General features: G+C 37.7%; 1 protein-coding gene across 2 annotated transcripts in view; it reads right to left on the bottom strand.

Moving 5' to 3' along the window:
- llgl1 (LLGL scribble cell polarity complex component 1) overlaps positions 1–24,938 on the bottom strand; it is a 40,017-nt gene that overhangs the window by 7,977 nt on the left and 7,102 nt on the right. For both annotated transcript variants that reach the window (XM_082174788.1, XM_082174789.1), the window contains exons 3-16: positions 13,912–13,993; positions 13,610–13,740; positions 13,367–13,510; positions 9,516–9,678; positions 9,049–9,184; positions 7,325–7,379; positions 7,075–7,229; positions 5,454–5,671; positions 4,717–4,784; positions 4,391–4,544; positions 2,715–2,819; positions 1,891–2,183; positions 571–724; positions 300–441 (exon numbers count right to left, since the gene is read on the bottom strand). In XM_082174788.1, the coding sequence (XP_082030914.1) occupies positions 300–441; positions 571–724; positions 1,891–2,183; positions 2,715–2,819; positions 4,391–4,544; positions 4,717–4,784; positions 5,454–5,671; positions 7,075–7,229; positions 7,325–7,379; positions 9,049–9,184; positions 9,516–9,678; positions 13,367–13,510; positions 13,610–13,740; positions 13,912–13,993 (2,000 nt within the window). The remainder of the gene's footprint in view (positions 1–299; positions 442–570; positions 725–1,890; positions 2,184–2,714; positions 2,820–4,390; positions 4,545–4,716; positions 4,785–5,453; positions 5,672–7,074; positions 7,230–7,324; positions 7,380–9,048; positions 9,185–9,515; positions 9,679–13,366; positions 13,511–13,609; positions 13,741–13,911; positions 13,994–24,938) is intronic.

The following is a 24,938-nucleotide window of genomic DNA, read 5'->3' as shown; positions in this document are numbered from 1 at the left end:
TTCTCTCTACACTCAGAGTTCTAGATTAGACTCGAAGCAAAATAGCTTATACTGGTCTAATATTTTGGCTTAAACTGGTACAATAACAGATGGATAAAATAGGCGTGTACAACAAATGTTCATTAAATTCAAGTACTTTAAATGTAATTACAATGCACCAACATGTATGTACAGAAGTAATTGTATCAAATGGTTAAATACAGTTACAGTAGTAGTAAAAATGTTTTTTGGTTAAAAAAAACAACAAAAAAAACATTTTAGTCATGTCACACTGTGCCCTTTTTCCTCACAATTCTCACCATCTCTGAGGAATGTGTCAGCGAAGCAGAGGCAGCGCACCACCCCAGACAGCGAGTCGTCTGCAGAACGGGGCTCAATCCGTCTCTGCACCGGCGTCACCTCAGCATCGTGCTCCGCCAAATGGGCGTTAGCCTCCCGCACCTGATGAAAACAAGATCATCTTCTAATAATCTAATAATCAACAGGTCAGCAGACTCAGTGGCCTCATTCCCTCTATCACAAAAACCTGTGAGATTGTGAAGCACGTATGGGAGATTTCCAGACACTCACTTTACCGGTGGGACTATTAACCACGGCACGTTTCTTTCCTGAGACTCTGCTCTTCCGGATTCGTCTGAAGGACTGGCGCAGGGATTTCTTCAGAGACTTTACTCGAGAAAGCGGGCCCTCCATAGCCAGAGAGTCATTGGGGTGTAGGGTGCACCTATGGAAAGAACCTTCCTTTGAAGCAAACTCCATTCATACAAAAGTCAGATCTTTATTAATATCCTATGAGGTTATTCTGCTGTAACGGCTGAAGGAAATGTTTACTCAGATTAGGGTTTAATTGCACACCTATAACAATCCAATGCATTCATTGGGTAATTCAATGGATAATCAATTACCGTTACTATACCAATAAAAAGATTATAGTTATAAAATTATAAAATCATAAAAACGTATAAAGTATTATTATTATTATTATTATTATTTATATTAAATACAATTATTATTATTATTACATTTTATATTAAATACAATTATAAAATGTATTATCTAATAAAATCATAAATTATCACTATTGTTGTAAGTATATAATACTATTACCATTACATTCTTGTGACAGATGCTGAATATGCGAGAATATTATATGATAGAAATACATAGTTTTTGTAACATATATTTTATTGAAGTGTTGAGTTTGTGTTCTGGAATATTTGTAGAATTTGTTTGGGAATGCAGTTTCTGATGAGACATGCTCATCAAGATAATTCGTTTTATGACCCTGCTTAATTTGAAGATGGGCTTGTACACGACAAATTTTACATATTTTAGTTATCAATTTAGTAAATGATATGTCTCCACCATTAAAGGAATGGTTCACCCAAAAATAAAAATTCTGTCAATGTTTATATGTGAATAAAAGCCTAAATTCAATCTGTTCATCATATAAAGCGATCAAGTCTCTTTGTACTAAACCGCTCAATTAGTTTTACGATCTCTTTATGAACTTTTTGAAGCGTCAAAGGGCTAGTAGTGTAGCTGTCAATGAAGGGACAGGAATCTCTCAGATTTCATCAAAAAGACCTTCATTTGTGTTTCGAAGATGAACGAGAGTCTTACAGGTTTGGAACAACATGAGGGTGAGTAATTAATGACAGAACTAACATTTTTGGGTGAACTATCCATTTAAGGTATTATTACCATTGAGTTACTAGGGCCAGTATCTGCCAACTTAAATTCTGCTATTGAGCCAACCCGAACTCAGAATACTTCAATATCTTCATAGCAAATGACATCAATCTTTCAGTTTGAAGCACTGATTATAAGTGCTCCTGAACAAGCATTTGGCCAAGTAATACAGCAGCCTTGGATGGCCCCATGAGTTACCTCGCCAGCACCGGACTCCGCCGATGGTAGTCAAAGAGGCCAAAGCCATGACTGGTGCCAAAGGCAATGAGGTTCCACTCTGCGTGCAGGGTTACCGCAGTAACGGCCGCAGGCGGCATGCACTGCACCAGGACAACCGGCTGGAATCCAGGAGCAAACACTACCGGGCCCATCTTAGGAGGCAGCCGGTCATGACCCTTCCACGTAAAACCCTCTCGGTCCTGGAGCAGGTCCACCGTGGCCACATCAATCATGTGATCTGACTTCTCATCGCTTAGAACCATAACTATAACCTGTGAACAGAGCTTAGGTTATAACATTACTATAATTTCTTTTTGTGCAGACTATAGTAATTTGAAAACCTAGTGAGCTTCCCATCTAGGCAACATTATTAAGGCCCGTTCACACCAAGAACAATAACTAACTATAAAGATAACTATAGCGATAACTACACTGGCATTCACGCCAGGGGATGACATCATTCTGTTTATGCTAATTATGCTTCAAAACTTTCTGAAAGTCAATTCCAACAATATAATTTCTCTGTGCTGTTATCATTATAGTTGTGACATGGACTCTGCTATTCTTTATTTAAAATGTTTTTTAGAACTTTATCTTTATTGTTATAGTTATCATCCTTTGTGTGAATGGCCTTTAGGCATTATTCAAATGGTACTGGCTTTCCCCTAAGGAGGTGGGATGAATCCATGTTTCACAGACGATTTTGGATGGACAGAGTCAAGATGTTATGAGGTTTCATTAAGTGTATAATACTGCCTATATGGATATATTTGCATTAGATCATTAAAAACTAGTGATCCTACTTGTCCAGCAGTTCCAGCCACCACCAGTTTTCCACTGTATTTACAGAGGCTGATCTTCTGGATTCCTAGTCTAGGATCATCACTGTATGGGTCAAAACAGCCCACCTGGAAATAAATGAAAAGCAAACATAGATTGTTATTATTCTTCATTGATTTCTAAAGCTGCACAAACAGTGCAGCAATATCCCATTTATGAGGAATGTATAGTGTAAAAACACATGAACCAATTAAGTCTAGTAAACCCCAAAGTATACTTCGGTTTTTGTGTGTACGCGAGGGTACGCGTACATTGTGCGTGATGAAAATTTCATCACTAGAATAGTATGCCCACAGCCCACCACCCGTTTTTGTAACCACTCATGCTTTTTGTGCGTTCAAGTCATGTCGAAAAGACCGTATTTACAAGTTAAACACACATGAACGCCACCACAACATTGTAAATACAAATTGGAAGCACCGATCTTTACGAATTGGGGGCGTGTTAGAGAGAAAAACATGGATATACCACAATATTTATAGGCATTTAGCATTGACATTCTCAGGCTTTTTCATTTACAACAAAACAAGCTAATTCCCTGCACAAAATATAATAGCATTGTAATATAAAGTTTACAGTGGATTAATAAATTAATTTAAAACCTTAAAAAGAAAAACACACCTGATGAACATAATTTGTTCTTCATTTTCTGGAAGTAGAGTACAAAAACCTTTGTTTTTTTGCGTTAAGAGAAGGTACACCACCATCTTGCTCTACAAAAGTGACTTGAACGCACCTGACGGCGTAAACAACTTCCCAACTTGTAAAATACGAAGTATCCAGGAGCACTTGAACGTACCATTTGTACGCGCAAGTCACACATGCGCACTGAATTTGTTTTGCACTAATCAGTTGTTCCACAAGGTGGCAACACTGGGCCGGCCGTTGTTTCTACTACGCATACTATAGTGTACGCGTAAAAAAAAAAAAAAAAAGAAAAATAGACTACTTTAGCATGTAGAAGATATTTTGTTTGTTTTTGTGACAGTTAAGACAAAAAAAAAAAGACAAAAAAAGCCATCCATACAGCCTTAAAGAAAAAGCATCAGCCATATAGCTTGACTGCATGTTATGAACATTATATAAATGCAATCGGTAACAATATAAGACTGCATTTCGTTCCCCTCTAGACACATTGACCCTCAACCGCATCTGCTCCCGCCCAAACAGATGCCGACAAAGTCAAGAACAAAGAAAAGAAAAATGTGCATGTTATGAGGAGGGAATTTTTTATTTATTTTTTTAAGTAAAAAAAGCAATGCAGCAGTGCCATCCAGAGCAACAATGTGCTTCATTTCCAGCAGACGCTAGCAAAGCATTTCAGTCGTCAGACAGACAGTCTGCTTTTAATTAAGGTGCAAACGAAATCAACTCCAGTGTGAATCCCATATGCTTAAGTGGGCCACACGCCAGACTGCAGTCGGCATTTTATGGAGAAGCTGAAGAGGAAAAGGTGGATTAGGAAAACAAAAAGAGAAGTGAGAGGTCAAGAAACTTGCAGAGCTGAAGCTGCCCTTGAGAAAGAAAACAGAGTAAAATAAAATAACATAACATATCCCAGTGTTCAGATGATGTGATAGCTTTGTTTTTAAAGTGAATAAAAATTAAAAATCATCAGAACTCCAAAATAATCCCTGACCTTTCTGAAAGGAGGCCATTCCTCCTCCCCAGCCTGCGTCAAGCTGTCGTTGTGGTCGCAGTCTGTCTGAAAGATGTTCGCTGTGCTCAGTTTGTACAGAGGTTTGAGCGACACTCCCGATGCATCCCAGAAGCGCACTGTACCGTCCTCATGACTAAAAAACAAACAAAAATAGCCACACAACATCCTGACAACTGATCCAAATAAATTAATGCATTTCATTAAAGCCTGTAGGACGTTTTATCAAAACATTTAAGAGCAGCTGTTCAAATAACTTGATTTTGATTTGTAATTATGTAAAGGAAACAAAAATAAAACAAACTCACCCAGTTAACAGTAGTTCTTTTTGTTTTGGATCAGGTGCTAAGTTTTTCCCTCCACATATTGGCCAAATCTGTCAAAATACAGAGGAAAAAAACACTTCAGGGCAGCCACTTCAACGAAAAAACATCTGGCAAACTTTAAATTCTGTAATGAAATAACATTAAATAAAAACTTTGATGATGGTTTATGTTTTACTGGAGGTTGTTAAAATCCATTTCAGAAAGTCAAAATCACTTGCTCCTAAGCTATTAAATCTAAAAATACAGTATGAGCGTGCTGTATTAAATTAATTCATTTATATAACAGTAACAAAAACGAAGGGAGGTGTTGGTTTAATAATGTTAACGTTATACACATAACAGATGTTTAACGAAATGCAGCAGTTTTCTGCTGAATTGGAGAAAACATTGACATATAGTTGGATTTCCTCCGTTTACATATGTCTTGTTATTCAAACGGCAACAACACATTTGCAACATTCTACACATTATCCAGAATTTGGCTTTATATTATTTGGCTATTATACAGTATTTTGAAAGAATCTGAAACAAATTAATATAATCTTTTTGAATATAACTCAATAATACTTTCAGCTACCAATATGAGTTATCCCAGCTCCAACATTTTAAAACTATTCCACCAAATTTCATTTCAAACCAACACAGAACATGTATAAAAAATAAAATAAATAAAAAAACACAAGTTTTGGGTCTTTGTGTGGAATCCTTATTTCACCCACCTCATAGTTCTGCAAAGGACACTGCTGTTGGCCAGCACTGATCACTCTCTCCCAAAACTTGGGAGGCACATTTGAGATGTGACATGAAAAGGTGATGGCGGAGGAGTGGAGAGGAGCCAGATAGGGAGCAGGGACAGTGGGCCAGCCAGCCATCTGAAGATCAATCACCACCAGCTCCTCTTCCAAAAGAACCACAAGGGCTGATGGCTCATCAAATTCTGTGAGGCAAAAAAAATAACTAAAGTCCATGCACAGGAAATAATAATAACCATTTAGCAGACACATGTATCATCAGTGATTTATAGAACGGGTTATTACAACCCGGGTCCAAGTGCCACGATCAAGGGTACAATGGTGACAGTTTAGTGATTGCCCCATGTAAGAGTTTGAACTTATGACTATGGCTGGGTGGTATGATGGTATAGATTCAGCTGGTATATGACAGCATGTATTTATGGTACAATTCTACTAAGGATGCACCCATGAATCAGCCAATTGGTATCGGCAGATAAAAGCAATTATTTTGTTTAAAAAAAGCCAATGATCAGGGCTATATCCTGTCAATCAAAAGGGGTCTGAAAAACGCTGTGGGAACTCATACTACTGTGTGTGAAGAAAATGTATTATGTTGAATTTAGGGCTATTGAAGTTAAAGCGACAATAACAGTTAAAACAAAAAAATACAGATGTTAAAGCTGGCTCTACTTGACCCTTTTGAAATCACCTGTAGTTCAAGCCAGGGTTGCTAGGTCCATGGTTTTTCCATACACTAAATCGCAAAGAGCTTACCAAAATGTATAACATGTCATGTAATCACTCAATCAGTGTTTCAACCACAGAAGAAACGTCAGTAAAACCGCTTGTGAATGATGTGAATAATGTTGCTTTTACAAGTTACAAGTACAAGTTATCCAATGTTCATAGTTTGTTAGTGAGCTATAAAAAAAAAAAAAATAGAGATGAGCTTATTTACTGTTAATATGTGCTTGTTTGAATAAATTTGTCATGAATAAATGGCAGTTGAATAACATTTTTTAGGCTCTGTTGTTAATTTTAACCTCTAATACTTGGTAATGAATCAAATGAGAGGGTTCTCTGTATAGTTTACAGCATTAGTTGAGAGAATTTTTTTTTTAAAATAAATCAAAATCTGTATCGGCAGATATCATTCCGTATAAACAGCCATCGGTATCACTGGAGAAATTTTGCATAGGTGCATCTCTAAATTTTACATAATGTGAAGTGTTTTTGCAATGATGGGAGACTAAATAACACTGTATTCTGCTTTGAATCCATTAAGTAAATAAGCTATTAATATCAACAACATTAATAATAACAAAATGATTTAATATATTACAGAATAATTATTATAAAAATTACAGAATCAATTATTGCAATATCGCATTTACAAGGAATTTATAGTTTCTGGTTTGCATCAAACAAGCAAATAATCTATCAACACCATTAACAACAACAGTAAATGTTGTTATTTTTCATCATCATCATCATCATCATCATCCATTATTATTATAAAATACTTATTTAATAATTATTCAATAATAATAAATAATTATTATTAGACAGTTTCAGTGTTTTTAATTATTCAATTATATTCACTCACCCTTATCTCTGTCTGTGCAGTGAATGGTGAAGAAGTCTATGACACGCGAGGTGAAGTCCAGGGTGACGTGGCTGCTGTCCTGCAGGATGGTTAAGCAGTGTCTGTCTCCATAGCTGGCTCTGGGCATACCGCCACTGAACAACACTAGAGGAGCTCTACAGAGACAACAGAGGACACCCTCCTGAGTCAAACCAGCAGAGCTGAAACATGAGATTATGGGATTTCATTTCTCGCACATTACGGCACAAACCCTGATTCTGTTGTCCTCCACAGGATCTTGTTCACGGCTTTGCAGGGAAAGGGGCCTGAGATGAATAACACACAAAAAGAGGAAAAAGAAAGACAAACTGAGTTTGAGAGAAACCACCAAAAATACAGTAATCTTGGCAGAGTAGATGTTAAAAATCGGAAAATATCCGTAGATCCCCAAACGGTTTGTGTCAACAAACCATCAGCTAATAGTGAAGAGTGCATTTGAGGTTTACGATCCCTTTAATAGGTCTGGAAAAGGATTTTAATGGCCTATTACAAAAGTTGAACAGACCCTAAGCTTTGCTATATAACAACATTTCCTGACATTGTGCGAGTTATTCAAACATTACATCATAACCAGCCATCTATGAGCTAATGGCTACTGGAATTACTACAGTGTATCTGCACACCAAAAAAAAAAAGCTGTGCATTTACATGCATGTTAAACATTTGCTTTCAAACTGAATAAAACAATAGCTAGTCTTTTTAAAATGTAATGTGAATGCTTTAGTACAGTGGTTCCCAAACTGGGGTATGTGAGGTGACAGACGGGGTACGCGAACAAAATACTGAGTTTTGCCATTCATTTAATTCTACCCCACCTTAAACATGACACTAACACCGAGCATGCATTTTTAACAGGCAAAATGCCACCTCTAATGTAAAAACAGGAAAATGGTAGTGCTGTAAAAGGTCAAATATATGACAAAATCAAATTAAATCATCTTTTGTGGTCAAAACTGACTGCATCCACACAAGCAGCATCCATATGATAGGTTCTACATTATTGCCATTCTTTGTAACTTTGTAAAAGTGGGGATTTAGCACTTACTAGCATGACGAACAAATATAGACAGACTGTGCATAGACATCGATTAAGACTCAAACTCTCTTCAATGTCAGTATTGTGTGCTCTATTTTGAAACGAAATACAACAAAAGCCACAGCAGAACTGTTGTGCGTCTCCAAGCAACACACAGCCGTGTTTTGTTAGTAAATTAATCTGCGGCTTTGAACGAATCGGGAGAGTCAATAATTCAATGACCCATTCATAAATACAGCCACTCACTTCATTGATGAATGAATGAATGACTCACTCATTAAGACAGTGTGACTAACAGTTTGACATTTAAAAGCATTACTCGGTTTTTATTTTTGAACTTTTTCATAAATGAAATGCATTTAATAGGGTTAGAAAAACTTTGCCTTTATAAAAGTAAGAAAAAAAGAAAGAAAGAAAAACTGCACCTAAAATCTAATTTAAGGAGGCAATTATTGCCCCTTCATAGAAAAGGTGTACAGCAGTCCAAGTGGAAGAGAGGTGGTACGCAGAAGGATGTTAACGCCAGTCTAAAAAGTTTGGGAACCACTACTCTAGTATGACTGAAATTGTACCAGACTTATATCAAGTGACTGGAGCTTGGCTTTGTTCAAAATGTATATGGATCATACAACAACTGGCCTCAGTGATTTTGACTCATATTTAATCCTTCAAATATCGTGTCATGTGCAGTATGTATATTTCATCCTTCATATTGTGTTGTACAGTAACAGTTAAAAGTTTAGGGTCAGATGATCTTCCAGAAACCACTCTTACATGCTGATTTGTTGCTCAATCATTTCCTATATAATTGTGCACCAAACTTACAGCTAACAAAATCTGTGTGAGTGAAACAAAAAGAAAAGGGAAAGACTGTGTAATTGGCATGTGTTGTGGCTCACCATATGGTATGGTGGATGAGATCGGGTCATGGGTGCGGGGATTGCTGCTGCTGACAGCCCACACCATGTATCCGCCATCACTATGGGAACTAACAAAGCTGTTCCCGGACCGTTCCCAGACCAAACTCTCCAGCTGCTGCAAGAGTGACAGTCCCACACAATACACAGTGTCAAAAAAGGACCAAAGACGTTGAAAGGAAGTCAAAAGGTTTGAGTTAAACCATCTGGACAACTTAACATCAATCATGGATGATTTAAAGATGCAATTTAAGCGGAGTTATGGGTCTTGGACAGATCTCTCGACCTGCTCCCTTTGAAAGTCAGGAGTGTAATTATTTGACATTTACAGACAAACTTTGAATTAAAATAGAAACAGACATCAATGTTTAAAGTTTCAAGCTCATGACTGCAAAGAGTGTTGAAAGCCATTTGAGAGACATCAAACAAACTTGCACACACACACCCACCTGCTTTCCCAGGAAAAGGTTGTCTACATGCCGACTGTTGAGGTCCCAGAGTACAACCAGACCTCTGCTGTAACCAATGAGGATTTTATCACAGTCTTTTGGATGTTCCTGCAGGGACTCCACAGGCCCCAATGATTTTCCACACTTGTACTCTTCTGGAACACTGAAGAGGGGAATAAGGAGACATGTGAATAAAATTACACAGCAAGATTTTATTCAGAGTACATCGAAGATACAGAAAACCTACAGATAAATGACAAAACCAAGAGCTATGCTGCACCAGAAAACATTTGGGAGATTTATTCTCTTTCTAGTGCCGCTCAACTGCACTTCTATTTGGTATAAAAACCCAAATCTAAGTACACACTACTTAAATCCCCAAACACAGAGCGCTACTGAAGTACACATCAGAGGTTACAGAAAACCTTCACTGCAAAACTTCACTCAGCACTTTTATTCTCAGCAGATTCAAATGCAGGCTTGTGTGGAAAAGCATTTCACATGGAAAAATGTGCAGGTCTCAGGGTTCAATGAGTGAAGAATAAACCAAGCTGCAAGCTTTGAGAACAATGTATTGAACATTTGGTAACAATTACATTTGATTCATGTTTGCAAAGTCTAACGGGGTGAAATGGAAAGAAAACACAAAGTTCAATAAACAACTCAAAAAATATCAGTGGTTCAAACACAAAAGTAACACGGCAGAAGTTGACACCATTATCAGACGCTGACATGCTTAAATTCAGTTTGAAAGCCAGACAAATGATGACCAATCAAAAGCCACAGTTCGGGATTCCTCTGTGGCTGTGGCATGGATTCAAGAGCTGGAATGTGCATGGTACACCCACAGAGTCGGGATGAGATGTAGCCATTAAGGGGGAGAGGAAAAGTGGAAAGCGCATGGAAAAGAAGGACTGGAGTAGTCATTTGATGGCATTGCTTGGGATGAAAAATAGCCACAAGAAACAATTCACACAAACAACAAAGGCTTTTACAAGAAAATGTAAGAAATAGAAAAACAGATTTGCACTTCTTGAAAGACATACCACCGTTTACCACTGTGTGACAACCAAATAATACATTTGTATGGCAACGTTGAAATTACATTATTGCTCCGAGATTGTTGAATTGTTGATTGTAGAACTGTCAAATTAATGGAAGATCTTGCAATTTTATTTCTTAGATTTCTTAAGAACATTTGTAGCATTTGTGAAAATGTGTAGCACAAGTCTGTAAGCTTCGAATAAAATTGAATGAGTTAAATTAAAGGATTAGTTCACTCTTAGTAAAGTTCTGCCATTTATTAACCCTCATGTCGTTCCAAACCCGTAAGACTTTCGCTCATCTCCAAATTACAAATGAAGATATTTTGAATGAAACCTGAGAGATTTCTGCTTTTTATGAATCGAGAATAAAAGGCATTTCATTTTTATGTTTATGTAAATAAAAGCCTAAATTCAATCGGTTATTCATATAAAGTGATCATGTCTCTTCTGAAAATTTGGCCAAACTAAACCGCTCAATTCACATTAATTAGTTTTACGATCTCTTTATGAACTTTTAAGCGTCAAAGTGGTAGTTGCGTAGCAGTCTATGGAGAGACAGAAATCTCTCAGATTGTATTAAAATATATTAATTTGTTTCGAAGATGAGCAAAATTCTTAAGGGTTTGGAACAAAATGAGGGTGAGTAACTGATGACAATATTTTTTATTTTTGGGTGAACTAACCATTTAACAAATGTTCCCATACCTTTCGACCAATAAATCTATGAATTTTCACATGATTTTCCCAATTATTCATGATATTCATGAATTAAATAAGTATTCTGAAGACATTAAAACTCAAACACATGTCAATCTAGATTTCCCACATGCCTTAAAGAAAAACAAAATCACCACAAAACACAATGTTTTCTACCAAGATGCAGAGTATACTCTGGCATTCTGGATCCTGCTGATTCTCAAAGATGAGTGTGCAAAGCTCATATCCTCCATTTTAAACGCCTCCTCGGATAGGGCCCAAGAGAATTGGCACTTGGTACAAAAGCATTTTGTTCAGTAGTTTCCTGGCTGACACATACTTATTACCAGTGGCTCAGATAGGATGCCCATTACCCCAAATTGCGCTGAGTTAATGAGCAGTTCAAGGTCTCTCAGAGGCAGATGAGGTCCACATTTAACCACCCAGACTATATCTGCAACAGGGCACACTGGGAAAGCTGTAATTTATCTCAGAGTTAAACAACATCTTTAAAGAGTAAGATGAATAGCTAGTGTGATTTCCTGCCTTGTAACAGTCACAATTACAGCCATTAGGAAAAACAGGTTTCTTCTTAAAGACTGATGTATTAAATATTTATAAATATTCTTACAATGACAACTGAATAGCAGAGGAATAAATATCTCATCAGATTGCAGGGATCAATGCATTTCTGAACTCCAAACTTTTAACTGTGGCCGTGTGAAGTCAGTGCCTTGGCAGTGGGACAGGAAAGCTCAAGCTGCATATAACCTACTGACAGAGTAACAGACAGCCACAGCTGGGGGCATAAAGGGGCCAACAGACTTGGGTGAATAAGGAAGTTTGATCTGTCCCCTGTTCAAAGTGTATTTGAGAAGTGTGACAAAGGCATCTTGGATAAGGGCTAAAGGAGGGAAGGAAAATAAAGCTTATTTTATGAGGTAAGTGGTGTCTTTATTAGAGTCCAGTGTAGACATCCTGATTCACAGAGACTTAAAAATACTCTTGTCCCCTGAGAGACATTCAGAAAATATTTTTCAGAGTGGTTGTAGAGAGGGTTAGGGTTAATACTAATTAATACTTTTATTCAGCAAGGACACATTAAATGGATCAAAAGTGATATTTATAATGTTACAAAAGATTTCTATTTCAAATAAATGCTGTTCTTTTGAACTTTCTACCCAAAGAATCATTAAGAAAATGTGTTACAGTTTCAACTAAAATTTAAAGGGCCCATATTATGCTATTTTAAAGGTTCCTAATTTTGTTTCGGAGGTCTCCTCCAATAGGTTTACATGCATCCAAGGTCAAAAACACTTAATTTTCTCATAATATACAAAGCATCTTTCTCAAAAAGTCTGAAAACGGTTTGTTCGAAGATTCAGTCTCCCTAAAGCCCAACGTTCCAAGAGTCCACTTTGCTCTGATTGGTCAGATGGCCCAGTCTGTTGTGATTTGTCTAAGACTTACAGCACTTGTCAGAAACGAAACGCCTATTACCATATCTGAATTTCAGCTCCGGAGACTTCCTCAGCACGTGCATACACAGGGATGCAAATAGTAACAATGGTGTCACTTTTTTCACATCAATTCCAGCGAGAGTCCTCATCCTTTGGAAGTTTATCCAAAGTGGAGTTGCAGCACTAAAAAAAAACTGCATCTTCTCGACATGTCGACAACACAAACCTCTTCCAGGCCTCTGCTACAACTACAGCGTTTGAGGCCGAGTCAATGTAGACATTGTTTGCTGGCAGCCAACGAAGACCATATGCAGGCAGGCAACACTATTTTACAGTGTCCTTGTTACACATAGTTACTATAGTAACTATAAATTATGAATAATTACGTGCAACTAGCCCTAAAACCCTAAACTCTGGGTGGAGCTTGAAAGAGAACCTGATTTTGATCAGATAAATGCAGCCATGGTGAGTACAAGAGACTTCTTTCAAAAACAGAACTTTTTTTGGTTTGAAATGGTAGTATAATAACTGAAATTTATAAATAAAATGCAGCTAAATACAGCTAGTCTGACAACTAGTAAAGAGGTAACATCCGAGTGACCTGATGATGTGACAAGGTCAATATGGACACTGGAAGGGCAGCTCTCACCTCTGCATGACCTCATCCTGGAACAGTGACTTGTTCAGCAACGTGAGGGTGGGCAGTTCCAGAAAGTGTACCCCGCCACCTTCAGTGCCCAGAGCAAGAAGATCACAGCCCAGCTTCAACAGCATGACGGTCACACGAGTCGCACTACAGAGGAGAAGCAAGCAACCTCAAGGTCTTAGTTTGGACAAGATTGGACAAATATTGAAGAGTTAAAAAAAAAAAAAAAAAAAAAAAAAAACTTACCTAGTGCTCTCAATGCCTGGCCTGCCAGGCAGATTGAAGCTGTGAACCTCTATTAAATGTGAGTGGTTTTCTCTCTGCACAATCTCCCATAGGTGAATGGTGTTATCATCCAACAGAGAAAGTATCCTCCCCTACAGAGAGAGAGAGAATCCCATACAGCTTATTGAATGTTCAAATGGCCAAAAAACAAACAACAACAACAAAAAAAGACCAATAATTTCAATAAAACACACCCCACCAAGCTACAATGATTGATGTAAACATGTGCACCTTATGAGTACAGGATTAAAACATGATCTTACCTGTCCATAGAGGAAGTGTATCTGAGTGACAGCAGCAGTGTCTTTATGAAGTCCAGTCATCTCCACCCCAGGAGCGCCATATCTTAATGCCCAGTCAAGGAATATTTTACAGTGGAGCATTCCAGGGTTCACATCTGTTTTGGGAACAGATTACCTCAAGGGAAAACGTTTCAGACTAGGCTTTGAGAACTGATACATTTTCTTCAGTTTATCGAGTATCTATTCATGCTTTCTTCAAACAATGCACAAACTTAAACATGCATTAAGCGATTTCTGAGAAACACTGCTGATATTTGAAATCAACTCAAACAAACACACCCCTCCCTTCATTGCTCCGCCCCCAAAATGCACATACATGCAATGCAAATACATGCAATGCAAGAGTGGATGTCTCTTTATCATAGCTGAATGAAAGAAAATAATGCTTTGTGAAAAAAAAGTGAAGATGACGAACACATGACAAGAACAAAAAAATTAACAGTACACAAGAGCAAGAGTTTGTTGTTAGTAGGGCTGCACAATATATAGAAATGATTTAAATATCGCAAATGTATATATCGCAATATGCATATCGCAATGACTTGCAATAACTGGGGTCATGAACAAAAGACAAAGAGAATAATCACTCACTGCTGTTTAATAAACCTAATGTAGGATAACCTGAAACCCTACACCCCATGGTTTACACTGATGTTAAAATAACACTTCTTCTGCTACAGTAAAACACTGCTGTTCACTTTCAGAAGTTGTAGGGATGTTTTCTTGTCACAAAAAGAATGAGAAACATGTATGTAGGTTATATAATTTTAAATATATTTTAAAAGATAGTTTAAGTTTATTTTACACACTTTAAGCATTATCGTATCGCATATCGTAATGGAATAATCGCATTTAATAAGTTATCACATATCGCATTTTTCTTCAATATCGTGCAGCCCTAGTTGTTAGTCGCCAGCAGCAACTAGCTCCATTCAAAACTGTCCTGCTACCTGCTAACATTACATCAACAGCATAACTTGGTAACTTGGTTTTGTAAAACATAGCAAAACCAATGTTTCTCACATCTGGAGCAGAAACAACGCAACCTCTGCGTCTGGTTTCAGGCATTCTCGCTTAGGTTTCTCTTGGGTCTTTTCTAATGTTAACGCTGGTCCTAAAGCTCTTGCCTGATCATAACCCTTCTTTTTCCGGTGATATTCCTCTGACCTTTTCTCTTTTGTAACGTCTCTCAGGCATCTCTCTACAGTCTTTCTTCAAATCTCCCTCTTGCTTACTGTCTCTCCTCACCCATGATGTGTGGAAACATCTGCTGATTGGCCCGATGTGTGTTGTGGTGCTCGGTCTGATCCACTGTCAACAGCGTTTCTCAGAAATCACTAACTGCACCTTTAAGTCTTGATAAATGCTTTCTATTCATGGTGTAAAAATGTTTTTATGGACATGCATGTAATTCATTTATTTTGATTATTGATTGTATTGATTGATTGCAGCCCTACTTAAGGGTGCTTTCACATCTGTAGTTCGGTTCATTTGGTCCGGACCAAGGGTGAATTTTTTTTTTTTTTTTGCATTTTTCAGGCGTTTTGGTTCCTTTTCACACCACACTGATCCTCTGGTCCGAATTAGTTTATGAGTTGATAAAACAAACCAAAATGCAGTCACGTGACAACATCCACACATCACTCGTTGCCCAGACGTGTCTTGAACGCATTTCCATGCACTTCGTTTGGTCAGAATTAACGTGCGGGAAAAATCCAACAGAACTCCCGGAAGTAAACAAAGAGGTGGAAAATCCATAGACAGTATAAGAAGTGGACAGAGCCATCTCATTGGAACTCAATTGAGACAAGTGAAGCCCATTTTTAGCGATTTTTTGACTTCCGTTCCTGACACGCAGACTCAAATCGACTGAAACAGAGCTTGACGACGTAGATGTGACGTGAGCAACCCGTCTGTCTTCTAGTGGCTGTGGCAAGAGAAATCTGAATCATTCCCTTCCGAAACTTGCAGAGACGGAGAGTGTGAGTAGGAGCTGTCCATGAGCTAGGAGCAGGAGAAACTTTTGCTAGGTATTCTGATTAATTATTTTGTCATTTTGCCTCCATGTCCCCTCGATTGCCCGCGAGCTTCTCCTCCTGTCTATACGGTAATTTCTCTACTGTGAGACAGAGAGTCGCGTGGTTATGATGCAATCGTTAGCCTACTTTTACAAAAACTGCTTCTACGGGGCCTTAACATAAGCTACAAGGTAATGGAGCATTTTATACATTGTCGTGTTTCTTTAGAAATAAATAATGGACAAATGGAGTCTTCAAACGCCTCAGATGTAAAGTTATTCGCTGTCAAAGTGACGCCAAAATGAATGGGAGTCAATGGAATGCTAACGCAAGTGAAGTTCTGCTGCAAGATGGTGGCACGCGGCCGGCTTCAACTTCCGGTCGACTTCCTTCCCGCTTGGGAAAATCAGGCAGACAACATCGCTGTTTACTATGGAGAGACGACTGCGTGGGCTGAATGTATCCTTGGTCATATTTTATTATATAGTTTGTCGCTTTAGACAAACAATAATATTTGATAATGAAGCAAGGATGCGGCTCGAAAATAATGTTAATAATTTCTATCAGGCTCCGCACCTCCTCACAACTCCAAGTTTGTCCGCGAGCAGCCATGCTTAAAGGGATAGTTCACTTTGAAATACATTTTTGGTATGTTTTAGCTTACCTCAAGGGCATCCAAGATGTAGGTGTCTTTTTTTCCGCAGTAGTTTCAATTTTGATATTTTTAGGTCAAACCGTTCTTGTCTGTCAGTCATATAATGCAGGTCTATGGTCATTATCTCAAAACACAAGCACAGAGTCCAAATTAAAACAATTCCCCGTCTTCCAAATTAAACAATTCCCCATCGTAAGTACACATTGATGGCCTAAGACACGAAACGAGCGGTTTGTGTGAGAAAACGAACAGTATTTATATCGTTTTTACCTCTTATACACAGCCATGTCCGAGTGATCCGATCTGACGTGTGCGCAGACTGGTGCATAGATATATACACACTAGATGTCGCCTTGTCTACGGCAGTTCATTGGAACGAATGTCTTTAAGGCAACATCTAGTGTATATATCTATCCACCAGTCTGCGTACACGTCAGATCAGATCACTCGGACATGGCTGTGTATAAGAGGTAAAAACGATATAAATACTGTTAGTTTTCTCACACAAACCGCTCGTTTCGTGTCTTAGGCCATCAATGTGTACTTACGATTGGGAATTGTTTAATTTGGACGACGGGGAATTGTTTTAATTTGGACTCTGTGCATGCTCTTTGAGACAGTGACCATCGACCTGCATTATATGACTGACAGACAAGAACGGTTTGACCTAAAAATATCAAAATTGAAACTACTGCGGAAAAAAAGACACCTACATCTTGGATGCCCTTGAGGTAAGCTAAAAAAAATTATTTCAAAGTGAACTATCCCTTTAAACTGCAAACTGTCAACAAACATTTCTCCTCCTCCCATAATGCACAGCGCAGCTGACTACGGCAACTGGTTTAATCCAAAAATGCGCAGTTCTTTGGCAGTTGGTTCTGTTCGAGGTCGGATCACGTTCTCACCACAAACGAACCGCTCCAGAGTTCGTTTGAAAGCTTGTACGCTTGTTTGGTCCGCTTTTGGTGCGCACCCGAGTGCGATTGCCTCATTCACACCTGCCCAAACGAACCGCACCAATGGGGAAAACGAACTCTAGTGCGATTCAACCGATAAGGCAGGTGTGAAAGCACCCCAAAACATGTTTTGTCACATATCAGCTCCAATTAATCTCTTTCAATCTTGTTTTTTCAAAGGGAAATCAAGCCAAAGCTGTGGTGAATGTAGTTAAAAAGTAAGGCCAAGAAGCAACATTGTGTAAAGCCTTAAACTCATGAAACAGAGGATTCTCTGAGGGAAGTAATTGCAGACATATAACGCTCATTAAACAGTCCACTGAGCTAAACACTAAGAAATGAGCCAAAATCAAAATCAAAACTAAATGGCTCTGATTGGCCCACACTCAATCTGATCCTGAATGTCTCCAGAATCAAGAGAAATCTCCTACTTCTCTTTTTCACTTTGACATCGACAGCAGTTGGCAAAGCTGATTGTGCTTTTCTTCAATAGACTGTAGCTCAAATGATTTCTGGATGGCTAATGTGGTGTGCTTTTCATTACAAAACTACACAGCCTTCCACTCTCATAACAAAAGTGTGGATATCTAGGTCAAATCTGATCCACGTAAAAACGATCCAAACTCTGCAGGAAGGAGGAGACATCCTTAGAAAAAGTCAATTCAGCAAGCCTTGTGAAAGAGAGGAGCTCTTTAAAAGTAAAATCTTGACTTTAAACAGAGCACGAATGTGCTTGGAGTGGCGCACTATTGAAGCAATATGTTTACTGTGCAAAGCATGCACATTTTTTGGGGCAAAGTGTGCAGTATACAACCAAACAACACTGTGTCAAATACCCTATCCCACAATGAAATTCCCTAAGAGTTTACAAAGTGCCATTATTTGACCAAAAAGCCAAAAGAAAGACATTTGTGCACAATAGAATTAAATGTGCAGTATTTTTCCACACAGCATGCAGTTTGTATATTATATTATATTATATTATAATTATAATATAAAACACACACACATGCACCAGCTGCAATACTTGCTCACTTCTTTCGCTAGAGAAGAAAAGTAAAACATTATTAACAAGTTTTAATTTAATGTGTAAAGAGACCTGGGTTCAGACCTTAACTGAACAATTTCTTATATTTCTCATTTATAATCAATATCTTTATAAAATATTTTATTTTATTTTAATTTTTAATAATAAATCATAAAAATTTTAATGCATGCATTTTCATTAGATGGACAAAACGTCTTTTTTTTTTTTTTCTTTTTTTTTTTTTTAATGGGTTGGAATGGACATGATGATTCTGAACACAGTCCCTTTCTTTCAGCAAACTTGCTTGTGAGGCAGGGTAGGTACATCTGATTCAGACTAATGAGAAGAGATGCACTGATGGAGCGAAGGGAGCACAGGACACACCGTCAGCTCGACTGAGCCCAGAACAAAAGCTCAGGCTGTGTGGCACTGCCGCACGTCACCCTGCCACCTCACACACAGCTCTCTGAGAGCCACTTCAGCTGCTGCCTAATCAAGCCCATAATGTCTTACACAACCAGGCTCTTGAAACGGCACCCCAGACGAACTGCTCCATTCTGAAGTCCCCGTGGTTGCCATGGCAGCATCTCGATTATGTCACACGGGAACAGGCATCCTGTTATTTGCAGAAGAGACTCATATGCCCCAAAAATGCTACACAATGAAAAGGTTCAAAAGCCGAGAAACATGACACAGAGCATTTACAGGCAAAATCTTACACCAATTACGCTTAACCAGATGTACCAGGTGAAAGGTCATGCATGTTAACACCTTAAATGGTGTTGTTTAATGGTCATACATTGTTTACGCAACATATACATAGAGATTTTTGTCTGCATGAAACTCCTTTACCAGACAAAATTATAATTTGAATTCAAATGTAGTTTTCTTGAGGGTTTTTTTAAAATAATAATCTGATTATATGATTCTTATTTATAAATAAATACAAGAAAAATATACATGACAGTTAGTGCTCAAATTGGTTAAAATCGCATCTAACATAAAAGTTTGTGAATTTACAATTATCCTTACACACACACACACAACAAACGTTTATGTTAGATGCAATTAATTGCGATCAATCGATTTTACATCAATAATAATAGTATTAAGATATCTTTACGAATATATAAAATACTTTATCGTTTGTACATGTAAGCATATAGGACTAAAACTTCCATTCTCACTGACACTGCAATTCATATTAATGCATTAGGCATAAGCTTTTATCAGTATACATTTGATCAGTTCTTGTGTTCCCACATCGTGCAGAGCCACTTAAGCTGCTGGAAAACAAAAACGTTTAAAAATATATATATATTAATAATACTGATAAGGGATGCAAAGAAAACAACCTATACAAGAAATATACAAAATGTAACCAAACAATCTATTGGACTACATTAGAGAAAGTCCAGCTCAGATATCCAATTAATAAAACAAAAGTAAATACAGGCTCCTTAGACGAGAAATTTGATTAAAAGGGGAGAAAATGATTTTCAATAATTGAGATAAAACAGTACAGAACCAAAGGAGGGTCCAGGTGTGTGAAGCATGCTGGGAGTGTAGGAATTAAACAGAGGAGCGAGGAACAGAAACATCTGTAAAATTCTCTCACGCTCAGCCTTGATTACTCAACAGGCCATTAACATGAGCAGAGAGGCCCTGTCATTTTTTCCCTCAAAAACTCCCCCTACAGTCAATATACCCTCCTTTTTGAGCCAATCCATCCACCTCAGTGCATTGCTAATGGTGCGTAGAGATTACAAACCATGAGATGGCTGCACTCTGAACAGGACACAGCATGGTTTTGGTTTGTTTTTTGTTGACATGGAGAAAGAAATGGATTTCCTTTTTGTGGAGAACTTTTTTTTGGGGGGGGGGGGAGAGAGAATCATGAACCATTTGACATCTTTGACACTGGAATTTGTGTCCCATCCTCTCAGGCTATTAGGAGTTAGACAATGTTGTTCAGTCATAACATCTTTCAGAAACACTCTGAATTCAGAATTCATTTTCCTCAGCTACATGTCTCACATGAATACTGTGGTAAGTTTCTATTGAAGTAACAAGCGGACACTTAAAACAGAACCTGATATTCCCAAGACACAAAGAACATGAATTTTAAACAACTGAAGGCATCCAAATCAGTTCAAAAACATTTTAAAATCAAATTTTTACCCTCAAGAAATCCATGAAAGTATTGCCAGTATTTAGATGTAAATTATTTTGACCAAGATAATCAATATTAAAGCCAAAAACGACAGTTTTCAGCAATGCAAATAGAAACAGAACCCAGCGAGCAGAAACTTGAAATTTTTTACTTTAAATTGCTAATCTGGAAATCCAATATACCTTAGCAGTTGTTTAGTTAAGAGACATGAGAGATACTTTCATTGTATGGAAAAAGAGAAGCATAAACATTTTAGAAGCATCTCCTTTTGTGGCCAACAACAAAGTCATGGGGTTTAGAAAACTGAACAAATCCAATTGAGAGTAAATGACAAATTTCATTTTGGTAACCCTTGTGGGGGGAAAAGTACAAGTTAGCATACATAAAACTTTTTTTTTTTAAATAAATATTTTAAAAAGTACTCCTTACAGTACATCAATTATATACTTTAAAAGATTATTCTCAAGTGTTAAATGTATTTGTTTAAATTTAAATAAAAAGCAATTAGCTGAATTTGAGTGATCTTTTTACCTTGAAGATGTAAGTAGATTTTTATGTAATTTCATAATTCTATTGTCATGAAACATGCAAAGTGTACTAACAAGTATAGTAAACTAATTTAACCAAATATGTCATTTCTATTGAAACTTTTATGGCATGTATTTTAATATATTTGTAATTAAACCTGTAATGAAGTTGCAATTAAGTAATCTTAAAACAATAATTTTAAAATGTAATATTGAACATACTACAGTTAAAAATGATAATAAAGTACATTATATTTGTTTTATGTTAGTTAAAGCTGCAGTCGTCAAGATTTTTTTGATCATATTCACTGAAACCTAACCGACACTATGCTCCGACAGAAGCATGTGTCCATTAAAGCATGATAAATGCTTACAACAATTCCTTAAATTAAAAGTTTCACTTTTTCAAAGCATACTTAAGTCCGTTAAAAAAGTCATGAAAGTGTACCAAGTTAAGCCTTTTATTTGATTAATATTATATGATCTTCAAATACATTTTATATTTATAAATATACAATATAATAATAAATATAAATATACAAGTGCACATTCAATACAATGCTTTTTCACCAGGGAAACTGCAGCTTTAAAATAGCTGCCTTAAACATAAATTAATCTAGGCCTAAATGGTATAAATATTTACCACACTATAGATGTTCTCTCCACCCTCTCCATTACCACAAAAAGAGTTTTAACATGTCAAAGTCATGTAACAATCAGAACTCCCTTCCTGGGCCCCAGACTGCTCTCACAACATAAGCCAAACACACTCGCCGAGGGCCCACACCGGCCATCTCCTCTCCATACTCCCAACAATGCTCGACAATTACTCACTCAAGCGCTAACAAGTTAGCAAAGGATAATGCAATTTCACGGTCTGAATAATGACAAACAGCAGACATTGTGTCCGAAGTCTAATGTAGTAAACATACGTTGTCCTATATTGAAGACACAAAACCCAAGTAATTATGGGGGTTTTCTCTTTAAAAAAACAAAAAAACTATTACAAGCAAGTCCTGTTGAATGAGTCATTGAATGATGGATTAAACCCAGTCTTTTTAGTATCCACCTTTTTTAGATAGAAATTAGAAAACATAAAATGTTCCAAAGATACATGGTATCCTCATAGTTAATTAGGCCAACTTGAAAATATCATCTGATTTGAGATAAATATGCAATTTGAGATTCCTTCCTGTAAACCATCCACAAAAAATTCTCTTTAAAAAAATAGAAAAGGCAAATGACGAAACTTGACATACAGCAGCTCCAACTGAACTTTGGCTTTGTAAGCATTTCTAGAAACTGCAGTTTCAGTAACAAAGAACTAACCGTGAACTTTGTTTTACCCATAGTGCATGGCCATTTTCAGTTCATGTCACCACTGATTAGACGAACTGGAAGGAGATTCCTGCGTCTGTTCTGCTTATTTCCAAACCAAACTAAGGTCATTATAAAGAAGCCACAGGCAAACCCTTTCCCGTCCAGTAACTTGCCACAATTCGTAATTAAACTGTGGTCCTTTAAGTGGAGGGTTTGGCAGCAATGAACATAAAACAGATTTCAATGAGTCTTCTTCACTATTAGAGTTTCCAAAAGGTCTATAGATTGCTTACCGGCCAGAGTGCACTACGGGGGGGGGGACTGATTCTGAGCTCCCTGTGTGTGACCATGAGGCTCACAACTGAATACTAATGGCTTTAGGCTGAGACACATGAGAGAAAAGATATGCAAAGAGAGACATTTAAATTTCCTTCAGAAGCACCATCGAAATCCATCAGGAAGAAAAAGCTCCAGCAAAACGAGAAAGTTATGAATGAACCAATGAAGAGACGTTCGAGTGTTTCCTCAGCTGTGTTCAATAAGAAGAGAGGACATCCCTACGTGGGAATGTGAAATGTGAGAGTATCAGTCTTTGATGAGGCAATCTGCCAAACTAAAAGTTGTGATAAGCCTATGCCTCCAGACCAGACAAATGTTTGAGTGTTTGCAGTGGCATAGATGCAAGCTTCCTGGTTTAGATCAGAGAGCTGCAGCAATGCCGCTGGGAGAAGAAAACAGATAGCTAGCACACTAGGATAAGACCCTATGCATACAGATCCATTCACGCAGAGCTACTGCGCCTGGTTGAGAAGACAAACGACAATAGGAAAGATGACTGACCATTTCAAGATCTAGCAAGAAATATATCATGGAAGTGTTGTATGTGCGATTGGTTATAGTCCAATTCTTTTAACCCCCTCGATAATGATAACGGAGAATAAGTGCACTTTAAAGTCGGCATGAAACTGAAGTTGCTAATATTATTCACTGTGCAAGCCTTAAACTTGACCTCTTTTTGTGGCAGCAGTATGATCATTTATAATGATTGTGATAGAGTATAAATGGCGCCTGTTAGATTAGGTTAATGAGCTCTAATGTGTGCCAAGTAATCAAGGGGATGCCATGGCAATGACGAAATTCATTTTGGGGACAGCACCTCATTTGAGCGCAGTCATAATCAACAACAGAAGACAGATACATAGCTCAGCCTGCCAGAGACGGTCAATCATGGAAGCTGTCGCTCCTCAAATCTGAAGCACATCCTGATTACCAGCCTGTTCCAGCGGTGGCCCGGGAAACCATTTCAAAAGATGTCTTTGAGACAAGGACTGGCAACAATAGTGCAGAGGAATGTCCTCTTACAGCAGAGGGTGGAATAAGGGCACAGCCACATGCATTCTTTAGGAGTGAATCCGGCACTTCCAACAGCTCCTCTGTCCCAGCAGTCTCATTGCTTTCCGATCTTACCCCTCGTCTGTCCTCCCCTTTAGCTTTAAAATATAGTTCCAACCCCTGCGCCTCAATTTGTGGTTGCAGCGGAGACACATTTATGATCAGACAAGCTCAAATTACATTTAAAGCTTACTAAACTGAGGCCAAGAAACAAAAGGCAACTGTAAATATCTCATTTAAACGCAAGCCTTCAGAGGATCAAGAATATTGGCTCATAAAAAATTAAAAAACGGCTGGATTTTAAAGGTTCGACATTTCTGTACCAGTAATGGTATATAAATATTGAATAGTTAGTAATTTCCCAACAGTTTTTCATCTCCCTGCTCTTCCCCCGATTGGTTAACACTAGAACCGCCAGGGGTCATTGTATAGGCCTACCTAAAACAGCCAGCGGGTAAAATTGACCTATGCACATGACTACTGTTTATGCCACTGTCTTCACAAAGTAATGTCTACTCTAGAGACATGAAATGATTATTTTTAGTCATCAACTGTTTTTGTCCTGTTGTTTTATGTTCTAGGCTATTTTAAGCAGGCTATAATAATGACTTTTCTTAATGGTGAACTGAATGTAGGCTAAACCAGCCTGCAATTACAACGAGAATAAGAAGAAAATAAATACATATTTGTGTGGTGTAATATTATCCATTGTGACAAACTGTTTACCGCTATATCAGTCGGTGAAAGGCACTGCCAACATAAGCGGCACGAAAATATAGGTCAATTTGACTTGCTGGCTTGCTGGTTTTATCTAAACAATTTTTAACAACAGCTGATTGTACATAACACAATTTTAGTAAAAGTTTTTTAGACTTATTTTATTGAAAATCTGTTATGTACATTTGAAAAACAGCTAGGGG

The sequence above is a fragment of the Leuciscus leuciscus genome, assembly GCF_965113295.1.
Source record: "Leuciscus leuciscus genome assembly, chromosome: 1".
NCBI classification, from domain to species: Eukaryota; Metazoa; Chordata; class Actinopteri; order Cypriniformes; family Leuciscidae; genus Leuciscus; species Leuciscus leuciscus.
The sequence above is the reverse complement of the archived record's forward strand: the minus strand, read 5'-3'. Positions and strand labels throughout refer to the sequence as shown.